This window comes from Ornithodoros turicata, chromosome 3 (assembly GCF_037126465.1).
Source record: "Ornithodoros turicata isolate Travis chromosome 3, ASM3712646v1, whole genome shotgun sequence".
NCBI lineage: Eukaryota > Metazoa > Arthropoda > Arachnida > Ixodida > Argasidae > Ornithodoros > Ornithodoros turicata.
In genome coordinates, this window is record NC_088203.1 from 88,988,912 (window position 1) to 89,010,176 (window position 21,265).

The 21,265-nt window shown below is 45.6% G+C and overlaps 1 protein-coding gene across 4 annotated transcripts in view; it reads left to right on the plus strand.

Annotated features, from left to right (window-relative positions):
- The window catches only part of LOC135388781 (uncharacterized), a 174,439-nt gene that overhangs the window by 17,038 nt on the left and 136,136 nt on the right, over positions 1 to 21,265 (plus strand). For all 4 annotated transcript variants that reach the window (XM_064618572.1, XM_064618575.1, XM_064618574.1 and 1 more), the window contains exons 3-8: positions 2,474 to 2,566; positions 10,811 to 11,008; positions 11,565 to 11,657; positions 13,193 to 13,327; positions 17,420 to 17,512; positions 19,912 to 20,046. In XM_064618572.1, coding sequence (XP_064474642.1) covers positions 2,474 to 2,566; positions 10,811 to 11,008; positions 11,565 to 11,657; positions 13,193 to 13,327; positions 17,420 to 17,512; positions 19,912 to 20,046 — 747 coding nt within the window. The remainder of the gene's footprint in view (positions 1 to 2,473; positions 2,567 to 10,810; positions 11,009 to 11,564; positions 11,658 to 13,192; positions 13,328 to 17,419; positions 17,513 to 19,911; positions 20,047 to 21,265) is intronic.

Sequence of the window (21,265 nt, forward strand, 5' to 3'; positions counted from 1 at the left end):
TAAAGAGTTAAAATGAGTAAAACTAAGAGAAAAGACGCTCCAGTTAATTTACCCAATTTTTATATCTAATGACACCGGCAGATGGAGAACTCCATCTTGTGCAATGACGTCATGATTCGTCACGCGACATTGGAAAACATACTGCCGCACCGGAGTCTCAGTAGGAAGGCATACCGTAAGTTGTTGCGGTATGCGTGCAATTACGAGAGCAAAATGTAAAAACACACACAAAACACACACACACACATGATGTTGTCTCATTCGGCCCGCAGTACGACGCCTGCGACACATCCCCATGTTTTTCCATGTCACGTGACTCCAAGGCGCTCAAAGGCTACGCGTGACGTCATCTGCACGAACCTCTTTGTTTCTCTCTCTCTCTCTTTCGAAAGGGCGTCTCAAACAAATCGAGTCAGCTGAGTCTCCCGTGAAATTTTTGATGTTGGGAGTCCTTTTACAGCTCTAATAATGACGGCCGGTTATCTCCCTTCTCAGAAGGAATTAACAATCTGGGGCTCTCCCACTAAATGCCCGATATAGCTTTTTTTCAGTACAAGTAAGCAAGTGCAATAAAGTAAAAGTGTTAGCAAAATAATCGAGAAGGATTTAACGAAAACCGTCCTAGTTCGTCATCACTGATCGACCACATCCCGTTTGTCAGGATGCCGTGGGAGTTCATGCAAGGTGCTGTCTATGATGCAAGAAAATAACAAAACTGTATGAAAGGTGCGTCGAGCCATAGGCGCCGACTCCAGGGAGGCGCGGGGGCCCTTGCCCCCCCGGAACGTGAACTAGGGGGGGCGCCGCCTCCCCCGGGAAGTCCCGCTAAGAGACTGACACCAACCTTTGGGGCTCGGCGCGCCCGGGTAAAAGAGCGAAGAGGCCCCAACCCAACAATGCATCTTGCAATTTGAAAAATATGTATCCGCCCACCATGCTCATTATCACAGTAGAAGGTGAGGCGATGAAACACAGAGGATGACACGACACATAGCCTGAATTTCGGCCAAAGCAATCAGATCAGTGAAACGAAGCAGTCGAAAAGGTACCAGCGACAGCCAGTGAGGTGTAACGGTGGGATCTTCGGAACGCATATTCGTTGGGAGCGGGCTCAACTCTGCTCCATTTCATTGACCATATTCATTATATTGCGCGCATTTCGGGTTAAACACCGAGGATTCAATACATTTTGTTCTTTTTGCACTCAGTTTGCAAAGGCGTAATGCCTTCAGTTGTGCACATGTTCACTGTTTACGTTCTCCCTGTTTTTTTTCTTTTGTTTTGTTTTTTCTGTTCTTCCTTCCTCTCACTTCTATACCGGTTCTGCATACATCATAGGATCCCGCCAGAGTGTGTGATTCTTCAGCTTTAGTTCTGTGTTCTTCATTTTTCTTTTCCTTTTCTTTCCTTATTTTTGTTTTCTTGTTTTCTTTGCCTTTTTAGACTGCCCCTTTCACTTTTTTTTTTTTTTTGAATAACAAGCCGACATCCATCTGGCTTACATTTTCTTTCTTTTTTTGTTCTTAATAAACATAACCCCCCCTCCGCCAGAGTAGTTACTTCGCGCTGCGCCCTTGCCCTCTCCGGGAAAATGAAAACTCTCCGCCTCTGCGTCGAGCACTATAATGTAAACGGCAATGAGGATATACAGGCACATGGAAAGTTATAAAATAATAACTTCATCGTCTTGAGCTCAAAAGCGTTATAGACTATTGCCACCGCGTCTACATCTTAATTATCTTTTTGCCAAGAGAAGGTGCAGGCAGATGGTGTTCGTGAAACATTTTGGATCGAACCAGAAAGACAGAGAGAGAGAGAGAGACAGTGAAACACACATTCACATCGACCTGTGAAATACACATCCACATTCACATCCACCAGTGAAATACGCATCCGGGATTTCTCGTTGGCTCGGTTTTGTCGGCATAGGTATTTGTCTTCAGAATGCTCCCGAATTTATCCCATTGCTCAACTGCTCCACTGAATTGTCCCCAAATATTGTTTCTCTGTGCGACAAGGAAGCATCGTAAAATTAATTTGCGCTCTTGAGAAACATGATGCCCCAACATATGCAAGCTCCCACCTGTCTGGCAACATTGCTCTTCCAAGGTCGACTTCAGTCTCCGAGACCGGAAAGGTGCGCGCGCTGTTACTAGGAGACGGAGGACAAATCGCGTGGTGACGTCGCATGCCGTTCTAGAATGCGAAAATATTTGAGGATGCTTTCGAAAATTGGTAGAAGCGTGTTGTGTTCCCCTGCGGTATTTCAGTTTCGGGTACTGTATGTGTGTTGGGTACATTTGTATTTCGGGTACCTTCACGGGGCGTTAAGGAACACACATTATTGCGAAAGGTTTTATAGCGGAGTACACATGCTCAGATGTGTGTAGTGCCACGTGCATTGCCAGTTGCATTGCTGGATAGACATAGGAAACAATGAGGCGAGACTGTTCCCACTTTTCCCTGCCTACAGGTTAGTGAAGCAGCTTATTGCATGTACTACTGTGGCAAGGCTCCGGACGGCAAGTGGAAGTATAACACCTACGATGATGGACTCAACTGTGATGTACGTACTGTTCTTTATGCCACAACAGATTAAGGCAAGGTCAGTAATACACCATAAATCACTGTCCCGGAAACAACGTAAAGGTAACGCATAATTGTATTGTTATACGGGGTGTTCAAAGTTAAGCTTTCACCAGCACTTTATAAATAGGCTAATAAAAGAAAACTGGTGCTATTTTTCTGTTCCTTGAGTAAGAAACAGGTGCTACATAATTAGCAGCACCTGTTTCTTACACAAGTAGCGTAAAGTTATCATCCGGTTTCCTGTCATCGCTGTGTTTGCGTAGCGCTCGTGAAAGCTTAATTTTGAACACCCTGTATTATATATACCGGGTGTTTCAGTTAAATCCCCGGGCTAAATAATTCACAAACGGGTGCACCAATCGACGAACTTTCTTTTTTACAAGTATCTGTCCGATACCACCTACAAGCTGCGCACCGTTTGAATGAGCGGCACGCGCTCATTATTTAAATAAAAATTCAAATGAGTTTCGTAAAAAAACATAACTTCTAAAGCTGTGCGCTGTCGGCATTAAAATGGGTACTACCCCTTTTAGGACCTTCAGTGGACACCTTTTCGAGAAAAATCTGCCACCGAAGCGGGTCATTTGTTGCTGTAATTAATTGGTTTCGGTTTACATATTTTGTCGGGGCTCGTCGCGGTGAAGCGCAAAAGGACGTAATTTATTCGTGTAAGGACATAATTCATTGGTGGATAAGGGAATGGAAGAGCGTCCTTTTGCGCTTCACTGCGACCAGCCGCGACAAAAATATGTAAACCGAAACCAATCAATTACTGCAACAAATGACCGGCTTCGGTGGCAGATTTTTCTCGAAAAGGTGTCCACTGAAGGTCCTAAAAGGGGTAGTACCCATTTTAATGCCGATAGCGCCCTGCTTTAGAAGTTATGTTTTTTTACGAAACTCATTTGAACTCATTTTTTATTTAAATAATGATCGCCTCCCACTCATTCACACGGTGCGCAGCTTGTAGGTGGCATCGGACAGATACTTGTTCGTCGATTGGTGCACCCGTTCGCGAATTATTTAGCCCGGGGATTTAACTGAAACATATCGAATTATGAACATGAATTATGAACATTATGAAACATATATATATATATATATATATATATATATATATATATATATATATATATATATATATATATATATATGTCTGTAACTCAAACATAGCCATGCCAGTACTGGACAGCTGTTTCGGCCTTCTTGGACCTCATCAGCAGTACGCAGGCAGGCGACGTTTGAGTGGATGGCGTCAGAAGGTCACGTAACACGTGATTCCTCCCGTCAGGGTGAGATAACTCACTCACTGAAAGCCCAGTGCAAAGCCAGTGAAGTATAAAATGAAAAAAATAGCCGGAGCTCTTTGGCTGCACGTATAGCATATGTCTATAACTCAAACATCGCCATGCCAGTACTGGACAGCTGTTTCGGCCTTCTTGGACCTCATCAGCAGTACGCAGGCAGGCGACGTTTGAGTGGATGGCGTCAGAAGGTCACGTAACACGTGATTCCTCCCGTCAGGGTGAGATAACTCACTCACTGAAAGCCCAGTGCAAAGCCTGTATATATGCCTGCGTACTGCTGATGAGGTCCAAGAAGGCCGAAACAGCTGTCCAGTACTGGCATGGCGATGTTTGAGTTACAGACATATGCTATACGTGCAGCCAAAGAGCTCCGGCTATTTTTTTCATTTTATACTTCACTGGCTTTGCACTGGGCTTTCAGTGAGTGAGTTATCTCACCCTGACGGGAGGAATCACGTGTTACGTGACCTTCTGACGCCATCCACTCAAACGTCGCCTGCCTGCGTACTGCTGATGAGGTCCAAGAAGGCCGAAACAGCTGTCCAGTACTGGCATGGCGATGTTTGAGTTACAGACATATGCTATACGTGCAGCCAAAGAGCTCCGGCTATTTTTTTTCATTTTATACTTCACTGGCTTTGCACTGGGCTTTCAGTGAGTGAGTTATCTCACCCTGACGGGAGGAATCACGTGTTACGTGACCTTCTGACGCCATCCACTCAAACGTCGCCTGCCTGCGTACTGCTGATGAGGTCCAAGAAGGCCGAAACAGCTGTCCAGTACTGGCATGGCGATGTTTGAGTTACAGACATATGCTATACGTGCAGCCAAAGAGCTCCGGCTATTTTTTTCATTTTATACTTCACTGGCTTTGCACTGGGCTTTCAGTGAGTGAGTTATCTCACCCTGACGGGAGGAATCACGTGTTACGTGACCTTCTGACGCCATCCACTCAAACGTCGCCTGCCTGCGTACTGCTGATGAGGTCCAAGAAGGCCGAAACAGCTGTCCAGTACTGGCATGGCGATGTTTGAGTTACAGACATATGCTATACGTGCAGCCAAAGAGCTCCGGCTATTTTTTTCATTTTATACTTCACTGGCTTTGCACTGGGCTTTCAGTGAGTGAGTTATCTCACCCTGACGGGAGGAATCACGTGTTACGTGACCTTCTGACGCCATCCACTCAAACGTCGCCTGCCTGCGTACTGCTGATGAGGTCCAAGAAGGCCGAAACAGCTGTCCAGTACTGGCATGGCGATGTTTGAGTTACAGACATATGCTATACGTGCTGCCAAAGAGCTCCGGCTATTTTTTTTTCATTTTATACTTCACTGGCTTTGCACTGGGCTTTCAGTGAGTGAGTTATCTCACCCTGACGGGAGGAATCACGTGTTACGTGACCTTCTGACGCCATCCACTCAAACGTCGCCTGCCTGCGTACTGCTGATGAGGTCCAAGAAGGCCGAAACAGCTGTCCAGTACTGGCATGGCGATGTTTGAGTTACAGACATATGCTATACGTGCAGCCAAAGAGCTCCGGCTATTTTTTTTCATTTTATATATATATATATATATATATATATATATATATATATATAGGGTGAGGTAAAAGGATTATCAAACGGCCACGAAGTTTTACAGAAGTTCAAAAAAAGCCGCGGAAACAGATTTTAGGGAAGTTAAAAACACTAGTTTATTACATGGGGAGACGTTAAAAAGTAAAATGGGCAAGGGGTCGACGTTTCGACAGTGGCACTGTCTTCGTCAGGACAAAAGATGCGTAGCTGATTACACATTTCTTAAATAGGTTTGCTACATGACGTCATAATCGGTACGGGCACGCCACAGGCGTTTGTCAGTGAGTCAGATTCGGGAATATTCCAGAAGGTCAAGTCCGGGTGGTGATGTCATTCGCCGTAGGTCACTGTCCGCTTTGGGGAAAATTCCGGGCAGGGTGAGCGCTGCTTCAAACTTTGCTGAAAAAAAAAAGAAAAACAGAAGGGAAACGAAAAGGAGGAAAGTGTAGCTCATCTAGGCGGCCAAATTTCTTACCGTTGAAAGTGCTCCCAGATCTTCGTTAATGGTTGATTGGAATTTGTAAATGAGATAAGATTCGCGTTGTTCCCTGCACCGATCTGAGCTAAAATTTGACTGGAGAATAAAAAGTGACACGTTATTTAGTGAATGACCTGGTTGTTTGAAATGGCGAGAGACCGGGAGGTTTGGCTTTTTGGTAACGTCAGATCGGTGGTTGTTGAACCTGATTCGAAATGATGTTTTAGTCTGACCTACGTATTGTGCTTGGCACATGCCGCACTGAATGACATAAATGACGTTAGATGAATTACAGTCGAAGTCACCATTAATTTTGACGGAAAAATTGGAATTAGTACTTTTAAGTACTTAGGTGCTTTGCATTAATTTGCATATTTGACACCTTCGACCATCGCACGGGTGACAGCCGTTTCCTGGATGCGCAGCTTTGCTAACTTTAGAGCTAACTAGATTATCGTGCAGGTTGCGCCCGCGCCTGTAGGTTACCCGCGGTGGCTGAGGGAAAATTTGTCCCATGCGCTCTGATTGGAGAAGGATACTATGATGACGGTTTAGTATATTGTTAACGCTTGGAATATTGCTGCTAAATGTTAAGATGAGGTTTACGGAACCATTATCTAACACGCGTTTGTGGTTTTCGAACAGGGATTTGCGATCTGCTTTGCGGGCTTTGTTTAGAGCGTCGTCAACTAAGCTAGGTGGAAATTGACGACCGATGAATGTTTCCCTAAGTTGAGCTAGATTTCTGTCCAAGTCATCGTCACTGGAACAGATTCGCCTGTATCGAAGTGCTTGGCTGTAAGGGATGGCAAGTTTAGTATGACGCGGGTGACAACTGTTAAATGCTAGATACTGTTGAGAGTCCGTAGGTTTACGGAACAGGTTTGTGGACAAGGCCCCGTTGGTTAACTTTACTTGGACATCGAGAAAGTTAACAGTTAAAGGGGAATAAGAATGGGTGAACTTGATGGCCGGATGTGCTTTGTTAAAGTCGCTGATAAATGTGATTAGGTCATCTTCTGAGTGTGGCCACACCATGAAGATGTCGTCGAGGAACCGCTTGTAAAGCGTGGGCTTCTTCAGGCGCTTAGACAGAAATTCTTCCTCTAGAGCTCCCATAAATATATTTGCATAGCTAGGTGCCATTTTTGTACCCATAGCCGTGCCATGAACTTGCAAGTAGTGCTTACCGTCCGGTACGATACCGACGGTAAGCTTACCGACGGTAAGCACTACTTGCAAGTTCATGGCACGGCTATGGGTACAAAAATGGCACCTAGCTATGCAAATATATTTATGGGAGCTCTAGAGGAAGAATTTCTGTCTAAGCGCCTGAAGAAGCCCACGCTTTACAAGCGGTTCCTCGACGACATCTTCATGGTGTGGCCACACTCAGAAGATGACCTAATCACATTTATCAGCGACTTTAACAAAGCACATCCGGCCATCAAGTTCACCCATTCTTATTCCCCTTTAACTGTTAACTTTCTCGATGTCCAAGTAAAGTTAACCAACGGGGCCTTGTCCACAAACCTGTTCCGTAAACCTACGGACTCTCAACAGTATCTAGCATTTAACAGTTGTCACCCGCGTCATACTAAACTTGCCATCCCTTACAGCCAAGCACTTCGATACAGGCGAATCTGTTCCAGTGACGATGACTTGGACAGAAATCTAGCTCAACTTAGGGAAACATTCATCGGTCGTCAATTTCCACCTAGCTTAGTTGACGACGCTCTAAACAAAGCCCGCAAAGCAGATCGCAAATCCCTGTTCGAAAACCACAAACGCGTGTTAGATAATGGTTCCGTAAACCTCATCTTAACATTTAGCAGCAATATTCCAAGCGTTAACAATATACTAAACCGTCATCATAGTATCCTTCTCCAATCAGAGCGCATGGGACAAATTTTCCCTCAGCCACCGCGGGTAACCTACAGGCGCGGGCGCAACCTGCACGATAATCTAGTTAGCTCTAAAGTTAGCAAAGCTGCGCATCCAGGAAACGGCTGTCACCCGTGCGATGGTCGAAGGTGTCAAATATGCAAATTAATGCAAAGCACCCAAGTACTTAAAAGTACTAATTCCAATTTTTCCGTCAAAATTAATGGTGACTTCGACTGTAATTCATCTAACGTCATTTATGTCATTCAGTGCGGCATGTGCCAAGCACAATACGTAGGTCAGACTAAAACATCATTTCGAATCAGGTTCAACAACCACCGATCTGACGTTACCAAAAAGCCAAACCTCCCGGTCTCTCGCCATTTCAAACAACCAGGTCATTCACTAAATAACGTGTCACTTTTTATTCTCCAGTCAAATTTTAGCTCAGATCGGTGCAGGGAACAACGCGAATCTTATCTCATTTACAAATTCCAATCAACCATTAACGAAGATCTGGGAGCACTTTCAACGGTAAGAAATTTGGCCGCCTAGATGAGCTACACTTTCCTCCTTTTCGTTTCCCTTCTGTTTTTCTTTTTTTTCAGCAAAGTTTGAAGCAGCGCTCACCCTGCCCGGAATTTTCCCCAAAGCGGACAGTGACCTACGGCGAATGACATCACCACCCGGACTTGACCTTCTGGAATATTCCCGAATCTGACTCACTGACAAACGCCTGTGGCGTGCCCGTACCGATTATGACGTCATGTAGCAAACCTATTTAAGAAATGTGTAATAAGCTACGCATCTTTTGTCCTGACGAAGACAGTGCCACTGTCGAAACGTCGACCCCTTGCCCATTTTACTTTTTAACGTCTCCCCATGTAATAAACTAGTGTTTTTAACTTCCCTAAAATCTGTTTCCGCGGCTTTTTTTGAACTTCTATATATATATATATATATATATATAGAACCTGACTCAATGACGACCGCCTAGCAGTGTAATTGTACCGGCTGTCGCGACACTTTTGTAACGTTTTAAAAGACCTTGTACATAGAGTTTCGTCTTAGTCCCGTGGAAGGCGGAGCATCCGCCGAAACGTAGACTTCCCCAGACCCTTAGTTTTAATGCCAGTTTAATAAATAACTTTCCCCCACTCCCCACTTCAGTCTCTGGTGTTTCCCATAGTGTCTCTTCACCATATATGTTATATTATATTATTATTGTTATCTTATATCAATAATTGTATTCCTCGTGGTTTCACGCATCTTCGTATTTTTCCAGAAAGATGCGATTTTCAGTAGCCATTTCATTCCCTGCCCAACACCCTCCAAAAAATCTTATCATTGGAATTTTTTTCACATTCTATACTTCTTCAAACACAGTATTTCTCGCATTCTTTCGTCGTACCGTTAGTTCGAAACGGTTGAGTCTTGACAGTACAAACGCTGAAAGGAAGTAAGTACACGTGCGAAGTAACTATTTCAGTGGAAATATTTAAAAGAAAAACTGATGGCTCATGCAGTCTATTATAGTTCGACTAGCCTTCTTCGTCTCTGGAAAGCAATGTGACGCAGCCCTGTTCCGTAGAAGTCGGAATCTTCCTTCGTGATATTGGCATGCAACCTTACAGGGAAAGTTCGCTTCCTCGTATTGTTGAAATGACTTTATCTGACAGGAGCAGTTTCGATATTGACATCACTGCGGTGTAATTCGTATTTCGTCGTGACAATCGACAGCAGACACCAACATACCAGAAGGAGCAACCAGCGACGATATTCTCATTGGCTCGTGTGACGTTTCCACGACGTGTCAGTGTCCTCTCTCACACCTCCTCCTCACATATTCTCTGCGGCGGGAGGCAGCATCAGGAGAGAAGAAAATCACGCGCCAGGGCCACGCCCACATTTCCTCACCTTGACGTCGCGCATACGTATTTTTTTTTTCTTTTTGCGCGCGAATTGCTAACCGTATGGGTTCCAATGATTTTCATGGCGATCGTACGAGATAGAGCTCGCAGTCGACCGTTCGCTTAGCACCCGCGCTGTTGCGGACGGTTCTCGGTAGCCAATAAAACGCTCGTGTGATCTGACGTCATGAAACGCGCTGGGAAAGTTGACCGCACCTGCCCGCATTCTTGTAAACATTTTTTTTCCTGTTTTCTCAGAAAATGTGCGCTTCCCAAAGGAAATACTTTACGTGACGGTTCCTGAAGGTGACACGTTCATAACTAGCGAATATATATATATATATTGTGGTGGGTCTCTCACCCTGACGGGAGGACATCACGTGGCCATCTGACGCCACCAACTCAAACGTTGCCCACCTGCGCACTTGTGAAGAGGCTTAAGAAGGCCGAAACAGCCGCACAGTGATGGTGAGGTGAGGTGAGGTTTAGAACTTGTAAGCATATGCGTATACATATATGTGTTTGAGGTGCCTTTCATGATCTATCAAATAAAATAATGTATCTTGTTCTGTATAATATGCAGGGTGGGTGCTCTAAAAGGTCAATCACATTTTCGTGCCAGACGTGATACCTTCTTGACGCGATACCTCCTTGACGCACAGGCTTCCTCTGCCTCAAAGTAAAGAATGCATGCCTACGAAAAAATTGTGGTTACCAAGCACGATTTAACAAAATAAATACGACCGCGCAAACGTTCTCCTCCATCCATCGGTATATAGTGCATAGGAAGTACATGAAGATGAAAGTTTGCGTGGCCGTATTTATTTTTTTACGCAGTGGCTGGTACTCGCGATTTTTTCGTAGGTTTCTCTGGCATAAATTATTCACCGTGTGGCAGCAGAAGTCTGTCTGTCAAGTAGGTATAGCGTCACGCGCAGAAATGTGACTGACCTACCACCCACCCTGTAATTCACTTATTTCCTGCGAATCAACATTATTTCTCAAGTGTACTGGTATTGTTTGCCTCAGAAAGATAATGCGTACAATAATAATTTTCCTGCAGTACCGCGGTACACAGGACGGAACATGCTATGGTGGAATATGCTACCAAAAGGACGGCCTTCCTACACCTGAGACTGAAGCAACAGGTGGAAATGAAGGAAATGAGGGTAAAGGCGATAGAAACGAATATTCTTACACATGGACGTACACTGACCGTCTTAAAAACGCCGTGAAGGCCTGCGGAGAAAGACGCCGCTCTGTAAGTACCCCCAATGGATCTCTTGGACATTTGTAGTGAGATTTCTCCTTCATTTTTCCGCGCACTTTCCAACCAAAGGGACCACTTAGTCTCGCACTGCTGTCTGTAACGTCTGCTGCCCATTTCTGACACCCGTTAGCTATGCATATTCTGCAAACACACGTGACGATACAGCGCTGCTATCACATAATATTCCATGAACAGTATATTTAAACCCATATATGCTGCTCTCATAGAGAGTTACGAAAGTCATTAACCACAGCATCGCATCTGAAACACATCAGAAAAGTTATTCAATTGAGAACAATAAAACTGACTAATGTCGCGTCAAGAGACGCTTTGTAAAATATAGGTTCCATGTGACACTTTCTCTGTCTGCCAGTAGCATAGTTCACAGCCAATAAAAGCCACACGGAGGTATCGTGTAATGGCATCCCTGCGTCAGGGGTCGGTCGCACCATTTTCCACAAACTGCGCATAGAAAGGGCACACAGCTAGCATCCACCACGCTCTCAGTTATCTATGAGGATGGTAATGATTTTTTTTTTCCTGACAGGCCAGTGAAGCAGCCAACTGCATCTACTTCTGCGGCCAGACCGAAAGCGGCGTGTGGAAATACGGTACCTTCGACAACGGAATTGACTGTAATGTGCGTAGCCTTGTAGTTATCACAGCTTTTGTGAGGCACAATTATGTCGGCAAAAAGCACGTGCGCAATTATAACACCTAAACGTAAGACAAGGCTCCCTGAAAGCAGTCTTCGGAAGTAACTTAGTTAAAAGTAAGTAGTTGCTGAAAAGTAGCTAGTAATTGTAACTAGTTACTCCTTGTACGAAAGTAACTTTCAGCATTTTTCAGTAACTAGTTACAATAGCTAGAGCGTGAGGCAGATTCGCGCACTTTGTCTCAGATGACTAACACGTGCTACCTAGACCCACTAAATGAGCTAATAATAATAATAATAATAATAATAACTCGTGTGCGGCCTGTCGAAGATGTCATCACTCAGCCTTACGTAAGTGAAGCCACTATATCCGCTTTTACCTTCATTCTCAAGGAAGCGTAACGTGACGTTGTTTGCCATGAACGTTCAACCATCCTTACTACCTTGAAAACTGAGCCTCAGAAGCTCCAGAGGACCATCCTCTAACAACAGGGTTCCTATAAATCAAATATTAAGAAAATAAGAAAAGCGAAATCGAATAAAAGTAACACGCATGCACGAAGATCGACACAACTGACATCGCAAACTGCAACTGTGTAAGGGGCAGGGATGCCGGGGAAGGCGTTAGGAGCGACCTTGAATGACCATATCATCTACATGACATAACATTCCTCAACCTACCTGGCATGTTTCCAGAACGCTTGTGAAACACGTCCTCTCGTATGTGGTTCAAGCTTCGCGTCAAAAGCACATGTCCAGACGAGGAAGAATCGCCCCTGTTGGATGAAATTAGTCTAACAACACATGGACACTAGCAGAACATGCTTTACCTGAATCGTGAGACTGACGAGAGGATTCCTGAATATCGTCGGTGCAATTGCCCACAAAATCCGGCACATACGTTCGCGTTTGCAAACACGGCACCTGAGACACACATAAGCGTATCCTGCAACCCCACGGCGTGACCAACATTGATGAATTAATGAGTCGAGCAAACGTAATTAAATAATTTGTATAAATTATTTAATTGGGGTATAAATAATAATTGGGTATCAATGGGGTATAAATATTAATTTAACAATATATCGGTCATCCCACGTTATCCAAGATAAGAGTAAAGTACGGTTCTTTGCGCCGATGTGAGCTTGCATTGAAAGTTTCACAGCGCAGAGGGTAATAGAAGCGGAGAAAATGGGCACCGCGAATACCGAAAGTCACGCGGCTCTGATATCACAGCTCTCGCCGCCGCCGGCGAAGCGGCGCACGAGGAGTCACGCACTTACGGCTGCCAATGGGGATGGACGCAACTCTGAGCTCTGTGACGTCAGCGCTTTGCTCGGGAGTGTGTTCGAGTGCTTGTATCTCGTTAAGTACGACACGTATACAGAAGAGTAATTCTTTTTCCCTCTTTATTTTGGCGTGGAGTACAATGCGTCCATGATGCAATGAACCACATCTATGAAAGTGTACCAACCCCTTTGATCGAGCAACTGCTCATGCCCTGTACCACTTGCCTGCAGTACCAAGGTAGACTGGATGGCACATGCTATAATGGGTACTGCTTCCAAAAGCACTACATTGCAACACATGGGCGTGAAACTCACAGTGAACGGCTTAGGCTCGCCGAAAAGGTCTGCGAGAAGAGACAGCGTCCAGTAAGTATCCAGAACTAAGCTCAGCTACTTTCGCAATCTACAAGGTTGGCAATCTACGTGATAAAATGAGGCATTCATTTCGCTGTAGGTAAAAACTACCGCTGGCACGGCAGATATGCGAATTTCCATTAGTGATATTCAGAGATCGTGACGGAAATTCTGTGCCTAAGAGTTGCTTGTGTGAATTACGGGAGTAATTTACATAAGTGTTTTTATGCTATAGCTATGCCGAAACTACACTAGGCTTTAGAAGACGGTAGAGGGAATTGCAAGTTTTAGGGGAATGCGTGCCCGCTCCATATTTTATCCTCCTTTTGCCAGCGATGGATTGTGCAACAAATATGTGATCTTGTGCAAGACTGACGATTCTAGCTGACTTGTCTCGCTCGAGTTAGAGATCTTTGAACTTTGAAAGGGCCGGGCAAGCCGATGAGTGATACTGAAGGCACTCCGTGAGATGTGCAGTATGCAAGGAGCGCCGCGCCACGTCCGTATTAAACCCATCGATAGTAGGAAAGGAGACTTCACGAGTGTTCCCTGCGCGAATGATACTTCACAGTGGTCTACGAGGGGCGTTCAAGTCAAACCGGGACTTTACATTTTTCGCAAAAGTAAAATGAACTTACAGGCGAGAAATTAGTTTTATTTTTCAATGTAATCTCCAGCTGCACTAATGCACTTGTCCCAGCGTTTCACGAAGGCTTGGATGTCAGCAGCGTCCAAATCCTTACCGGCGCGTAGCAGCCATGATCGGATCGCATTCTTGACTTCGTCGTCGCAGCAGAAGTGGCGGCCCCCAAGGAACGCCTTCAGTGGCCCGAAGAGATGGAAATCGCTGGGGGCGAGGTCTGGACTGTAAGGGGGATGTGGCAGCAACTCCCAGCCAAGTTCCTGTAAGGTGCGTGTCGTGAGATGCGCGGTTTGCGGGCGTGTATTGTCCTCTAGGAGGAGGACTCTTTTGGTGAGGAGGCTCGGCTTTCCGAAACTGGAGGTGTTCGTGAACGATACTGCTCAACGTTTCCACAGAAAGGTCCGTCTTTCGAGCCAGTTCGGGACATGTTATCTGTCGGTCCTTGAGGATCAGGCGCTCCACAAGTTGGATGTCCTCAGGAACTCTGACACTGGGCTCTGAGCTGCCCCGGCCGGGATCGTCCTGCACTGATGTACGGCAGTCTCGGGACCGTTTCACCACTCAAACGCTTTGCTGCGGCTAAGTGTATCGTGGCCATACTGAGCCTGAAGTCTTCTGTGAATTTCAGATGACTTTACACCTTCATTCACGAGAAACTTCATGACAATTCGCTGTTCGATGTGCGCGCTCACCTCGTTTTCGGCCATCTTGTCCAGCACGTGTCTTCTGTTTTGCAAAAACTTTGGACCACCACACCACCTGGTGAACGCGGAGGCCTGTCGCGTGTGAAAAGCACAAAAATGAAGTAGCGCGAGCCGTTTGTACACTCAGGAGACAGAAAGTCTCAGTTTCACTTGAACACCCCTCGTAATTACGTCACACAAGGGGATTGCACCAGGCCTTCAAGATGCGCCACAGCTGGTTTTTGAGAGGACTGGAACGGAATCTCTTAATAATCCACGTTAATAACTATTAGTATCCGTGCGACATCCCTACAAGGTCGCGAACGTCCTGAACGTCTGGACGTCCACAGTATATCTATGGGATATCGCACAATGGCATTTGTGTTTTGGCATACTCCAGCCAACAACAGATGGCCCTGGTACGTCGGCGGGATATCGCGCTCTGGATGTTTGAATATCCCATAGGAAGCAGCCTGCAGATCCCATGGATATCATGGGAGATCCATGAGAGATTTACTGAACATCATAAAGACGATAACCTGAATTAAAAATACAGTAGTTCATAGTAAGGTATGTGAGGAATGTTGTTGGCTGTACTTCGAGTCGATGCAGATAAGCGGGAATCCTGAAGACGCATCCTCGTCACCGTTGCAAGTGCTGTTCGCCACACTAGCCATGGACGTGCGGTGCGTGTAACAATTTGTATTTCAGTATATGTTCCATCCCGCTGGCAAATAGAGGTTACGGTGCTGTTCCCAGGAAGATTTTTTTTCCTAAAAGACTGTGGGTATTCCCAAGTGGCCCAGGTAAGCCGGGTGGGGCTCGGCACTTATATGCTGGCTGATCACACGGTGTGGCTGTACTATCACGAATCTTGTACTGCTACAAACCTAGCCATGATGCAGTGTTACGAAAGCATCTTGATATATCCCCAAGAACACTCGCGACCCTCTGGACGTCCTCAAAGTGTCATCGCGTCCTCGTCCGTGATGGGATGTCTGTAGGACATCCAGAAAGTGTCATCATGGGACCTTCCAGGATGGTCATTTGCGTACGTCCTGTACCTTCTTTAAAACTACGTTTTAAATCAACTTAATAGGAAACACGGACGTTACCTTGGTTGTAAGCTAATACTCCAAGCAATTCGTCACTTCAGTGTTTATGATACATGAAATTGAATTAATTAAGCTTGGGAACCTCACCCTTCGTTCCAGCTCAGATGCTAGAAGGACTCTCGCACATGCGGGAGCTCGCAAGACAAGCATATATAGTACCTGTTTTGTCCCCGAAAGAAAATGCCACTATTTTTGAAATGTGATGTGGGCAAGGTTTCGCTTGTCCCATCCCACAGTTGGTGGGATGGGTCCCATCCCACCCCATCCCACTGCGGTATATTGCTTTAAAAGTGGGCTCCCTTAGACTTAGTGGCACAGGACCTTTTATATTTCTTGCTTTTTAAACTGCGGCACCCATTCTTCGTCATCGGAAACAAACGATGAGGAGAAACGAAAAATGGCAAGCTGGTGGCCGAGGTTGTAAAAATGCAAAAAGAGAGTTGGTTTTATCTGAAAACGTCTGCTCACGTCTAACACAGACATAAATAAAACAAGATTCACTATAACCACATGCAGAAGAACAAGATCCTATAATGCTCCCGAGACTGTCCCATTTTTGTCCACAGATGTTGTCCCTAGGGTCATCTCTGAAGTTGCCCTCGAACACTTTTCTAACAAATTGAGGATCATGTGGCGATATTCCCAGGACGTCATTTCTATGCCTCAGTGACATCCTCAGGATGAGTGAGGGATGTCAGCGTGTTATCGCCTCAGAATGTGTGGCATACCACTGGATTGCGTAGTGAAAAATATAAACAATGTCTCAGACTTAATATTTGTCGTATTTTTTATTCACGTAAGAAAAGAATAATATGCATGGTTTAGAAATGTCCTATTTACATCCCAAATCTTACCACTGACGTTCCATGGATATTTCTGGGACGTGCGTTTTATTCTAGGAGCATAGTCCCCCGGACGAACCATATGGTCACGAGAGTCAGAGAGCGGCGAGGCTCTCTCAGAAAGTCCCAGGTATATCCAAATACTACAGATGGGACGAATCCAAAATTTTTCGAATCCGAGTCCAAGGAATGTTCTACGAATCCACGAATCTTACGAATCTCGAATCTTTCGAATCCTTTCTTTAAAAGAGTATAAAAAGACAGGAGAAAGAAACACTTCGAGTGAAAAATGTTTTGAAGCAAAATATGATACATTTGTTTAACGAAAAACAAATTAAATATAGCTTCAGTTTCAGGAGAAAATATACCCGTATAGTTCTTCTTAAACGTAATTTATTTCACATGTTGTTCGTCGACTACAAGAAATGCATAAATGCTTCGAGTCCGAATTATTTCCATAAAACTAAGCAACAATCAAAAGCAAAATCAGGTTACTTTTTAACTTGTGATGTAACAGTTCCTGCCTGAACTCTTTCAGTCCAGAACAATATAAACAAACAAACAAGAAAACATCCGTCGTCCAATGAGGCTTTTTGCGGACTCCGAAGGCGCCAATTTGAAAAAGAAACAAACAAACGCGGTTGGTGGATTCGAAAGATTCGATTCGCGAATCTCGAATCCCAGACTAGGATTCGAGGATTCGTGGATTCGCGGATTCGGCTGGCACGTCCCTACCAAATACCCATTTTACAACATTCCATCGACATGCCTGGCACGTCAATGACTTGCTGGGTATGGACACAACTTTCATCTGCTTACAGAACAGCGAAGCGGCCGTTTGCATGTACTACTGTGGCCGGACTCCAGACGGCGGGTGGAGGTATAACACATACGACGATGGACTCGACTGTAACGTACGTATAATGTTCCATAATGAAGATTTGTAGGACACAGGTATATTGACCAGTCAATCGCGCACGAAAAAAAAAAAGAAACCTAAAGGCACAGCTCCCCCAAGATGCATAGTATCCTAAAAGAAATAAGATCGTTGCAGAAGGGGGGGATCGAACTGATTTTGAATTTCACGCTTGCCCATACCACTAGGGTCGAGGAGGAAGAAGTTGGCTGATATTCCAAATCGTAGAAACCGTGCCGGAAACAAGGTGAAAATAATGCACACCGAGCGTATTTGCTTTTGTCATGGCTTGTTGCCTGTTCACGGCTTGCAAAAAAACACGTGCGGTTTCCGTTAACCCTGACGCCCCCTACCTATTTGCGCCGAATTGAACCCTAGTTTCCTAGTGGGTGAAAATTTTTCTGCGTATATTATTCTGCTTCCAACACTATATTGCTTACATTGCTTGTTGTTGGACATCAATACAAAAGTGTAAGATATTCTCAAGGCAATTGACTCAATCGACTGATACTTGGTGTCACAAGCATTAGAGCTCAAAATCCCAGACAGAAGAGGTCGACCCCAAAAGGGCATCCAAAAGTCGCTACTGAGATGCTGGGATGTCCCGAGCCTAGAGGGAGCAATGACGTCCCGCGGACAACGTATCGTCACCTTCCAGAACATTCCATGTAGTGATCTACCAGGGCTGTCAATGTTGAAAACGAAGCATGCGTGGCGGACGATGTGATGAATCCGGTTTATTTAATTTCGTTTTCAGTTTTCTAGAGCGCTCCAACGAGACACTTCATGTTCGGCTGATAGAAATAAGTGGCGCACTCGGCCACTCTGACCTGAAGTGTCAGAAAGATATTGCAGGGTTCGGCCATGTGACTGTGGGTGCTTCCGCTAAGAAGCCTTATCGCGCTGGTCTGGTAGCTATGACACGAATCACGCCCATATTTTTCCTTCTTGGACGGGAAATCGGAAATCACGTTTGGTTGGATATATCCGCTTCCCTGCTCCGAACGCGGCTGCCGTGTTCGGCATAGGAGGCTATGGGCGCGTTAAGTAGCGGCCCCCAGAGAGCAGAGAACGCTCTCCTTTTCACTAGACGATATAACACTCCTTTTCCGGAGGTATGTGCTCTTGATGCACCCTCAAGCTCCAGCTTGCAGGTCGGAGCGCGGAAGTGCTGCTCTGGCTCCGAGACGAGGAAGGGGACGCCAGAAAACCAATGAGACGCCTTGGAAACTTATCAGGGAAGCACCATCGCGCTCGTGGCTCTGAGAGACCGTCTAGTCGACGCACCGGAGTACGAGATCAGGGTTGCGGAACGGTGTCTCCCATTCCGTTCTCCCATTCCATTCCGAAGAATGAAGATTTTCAATAATTCCATTCCTTTCAATTCCTCGGAATGAAAAGATATGGTCAGTTCCCTCTCCTGGAATGGCTTGGCAACCCAATTCCATTCCGTTAATTCCCTGAATAAAAGAAAAGGACCGGTAACCAGACTGTCAAGTCCAGCAGTGCTTGAGGAGATTGACATTACCAAGCACGGAAAAATCACAAAGACAAGGTTATTTCACTCTTGACCGTGGGCAGGTACGGTGCAAAGGGTTCGAGGGCAGAAACCAGCACGTTGAAACCAAAGCTGCCACCGGGGCACCTAGAGCGTTCCATTCCCATTCCTAGGACAGTGTCCGCCATTCCATTCCGGGCTCTGCTAAATCTGGAATGATTCCGGATTCATTCCAACTCCGGAGTGGCAACTCCGCAACTCTGTACGAGATATACAGTACACGGAGCGCGTTGGGTAGGGCCGCTACTTAACGCGCCCAATGGTTCGTCTTGTGCGAAACTCCTCCTCCCACTCGAATTTGGAGCGTGAGGCGGACTCGCTTACTGTGACTCAGAAGAGTGACTGTCGGCCGTGGCAGGCGTTAGGAATGAACTTGGACGGTTACAACATGTACGTGACATCATTCATTCATCGACTTCCCTGTCATGTTTCCTGGGCGCTTTTGAGACATGTAGTGTACTCTCTTATGTGGTTCACGCTACGCGCTAAAAGCACATGTCCGGGCGAGTTAGAACTGCACGTGTGTGATGAAATTAGTCTAATGACGCATGGACGCCAGCAGAAAACACCTTACGTGTATCGTGAGACTCATGGGAGGATTCCTGAATGCCTTCAGTGCAATTGCCTGTAAAATACTGGTCCGCGTTTGCAAAGACGGCACTCAAACTTATCTGAATGAACAGGTTAAGCCCACGATGTGACTTACGGTTATGAAATAATAGGTCGAGGATACGCCATCAAATAATTTGTATCAATGACTTTAATAAATTTATGGTAATTCACATGAAGCAAGGCAGTTAACCGAGTGTCTGCTCATGGCCTGTACAATTTGTCTGCAGTACCGAGGTACATCGGATGGCATATGCTATAATGGGGTGTGCAACCAAAAGGGCTCCCTTGCAACACCTGGGCCTGAAACTTACGCTGAGTGGCTTAGGAACGCCGTAAAGGCCTGCGAAAAGAGACAGCGTTCAGTAAGTATACCGAACACAGTTCAGTAAACTACTTTCGCGATCTACAAGGTTCGCGGTCTACGTGATAAATAGGGCACTCCTTACCCTGTAGGTAGAAAATACCGCTGGCACGGCAGATATGCAGCTTAGAGCTGCTTGTGTGAATTATGGAATGTTAGGACCTGTCCTTGCGCCACCGTGGCCTTATCATATTCGTTTGCTTTAGGGTTCGAGCAATGGTTACGTTACGAAATCAACCATCGAAGGCACATTTTGTACTGCATAGTAAGTGCTAATATGCTACAGATATGCCGAAGCTACACCAGGCTCAGAAGAGGGTAGATGACATTGGAAATTTTAGATGAATGTTTGTTTTTTCTTCTTCTTTTGGTAGTGGCGAATTGTGCAACAAGTAACACGTGCTTTTGTGCAACACTGACGATTCCAGCTACCGTCTCTCGCGCGACCTAGAGACCTTTGATGCTTGAAAGCGCCGGGCAAGTCAAGGGGTGATACTGAAGTCACCGTCGTGATATGTGCGTCGTGATATATAGCGTCGCGTCGATTCCGTAGTAAACCAATCGACAGTGAGAAAGGGGATCTCATGGCTACTCCCTAGGCGTACGGTATTTTACATTGGTCTAATTACTCCACACGGGGAGATTTGGCCAAGTCTCCAAGATAACGCGGCGTCATTCGTGACTGGTTTTTGAGAAAAATGGAACGTCGCGCTAGTCTGTAAGCGGGTTCTCAGGCTTCTCCTCGTAAGTGCGACTCCACTAACGACCCTCACTACAAAATACCCGTATAACTATGAAAGCACGCCGAGGTCGACCGAAACGGCTCGTGGGAGAGTTGTTTGCAGGAACATGCTCACACAACTCGTATTTTACATTCGTCGAAAGCGCCACCTGTGATTAAGTTTGTGAAGCTTGTTTGTTCGTAGCTATGCAGGCCCTTATGCTCACTTTCGCTTTCGAAGACGGCGAAATAACAACAACAGCAAGACAACGTGTCGTAAAAATTCTTGCCATTCCTCCATATTACTGACATCAACGGTCACGTTCGGATGTGCATAACTTAAAGATGAATAAGCGGACATCATAGAAATTGATTCCACAAGGCCGGTACTTCAGCTCCTGTTCGTGCATATTTCAGTCGTGTACAGTTATCAGAACAGATTGATCGTGACTCACTGCAAACTCACCTACCGTTGTGCACACCGCCTTTCTCTGCTTAC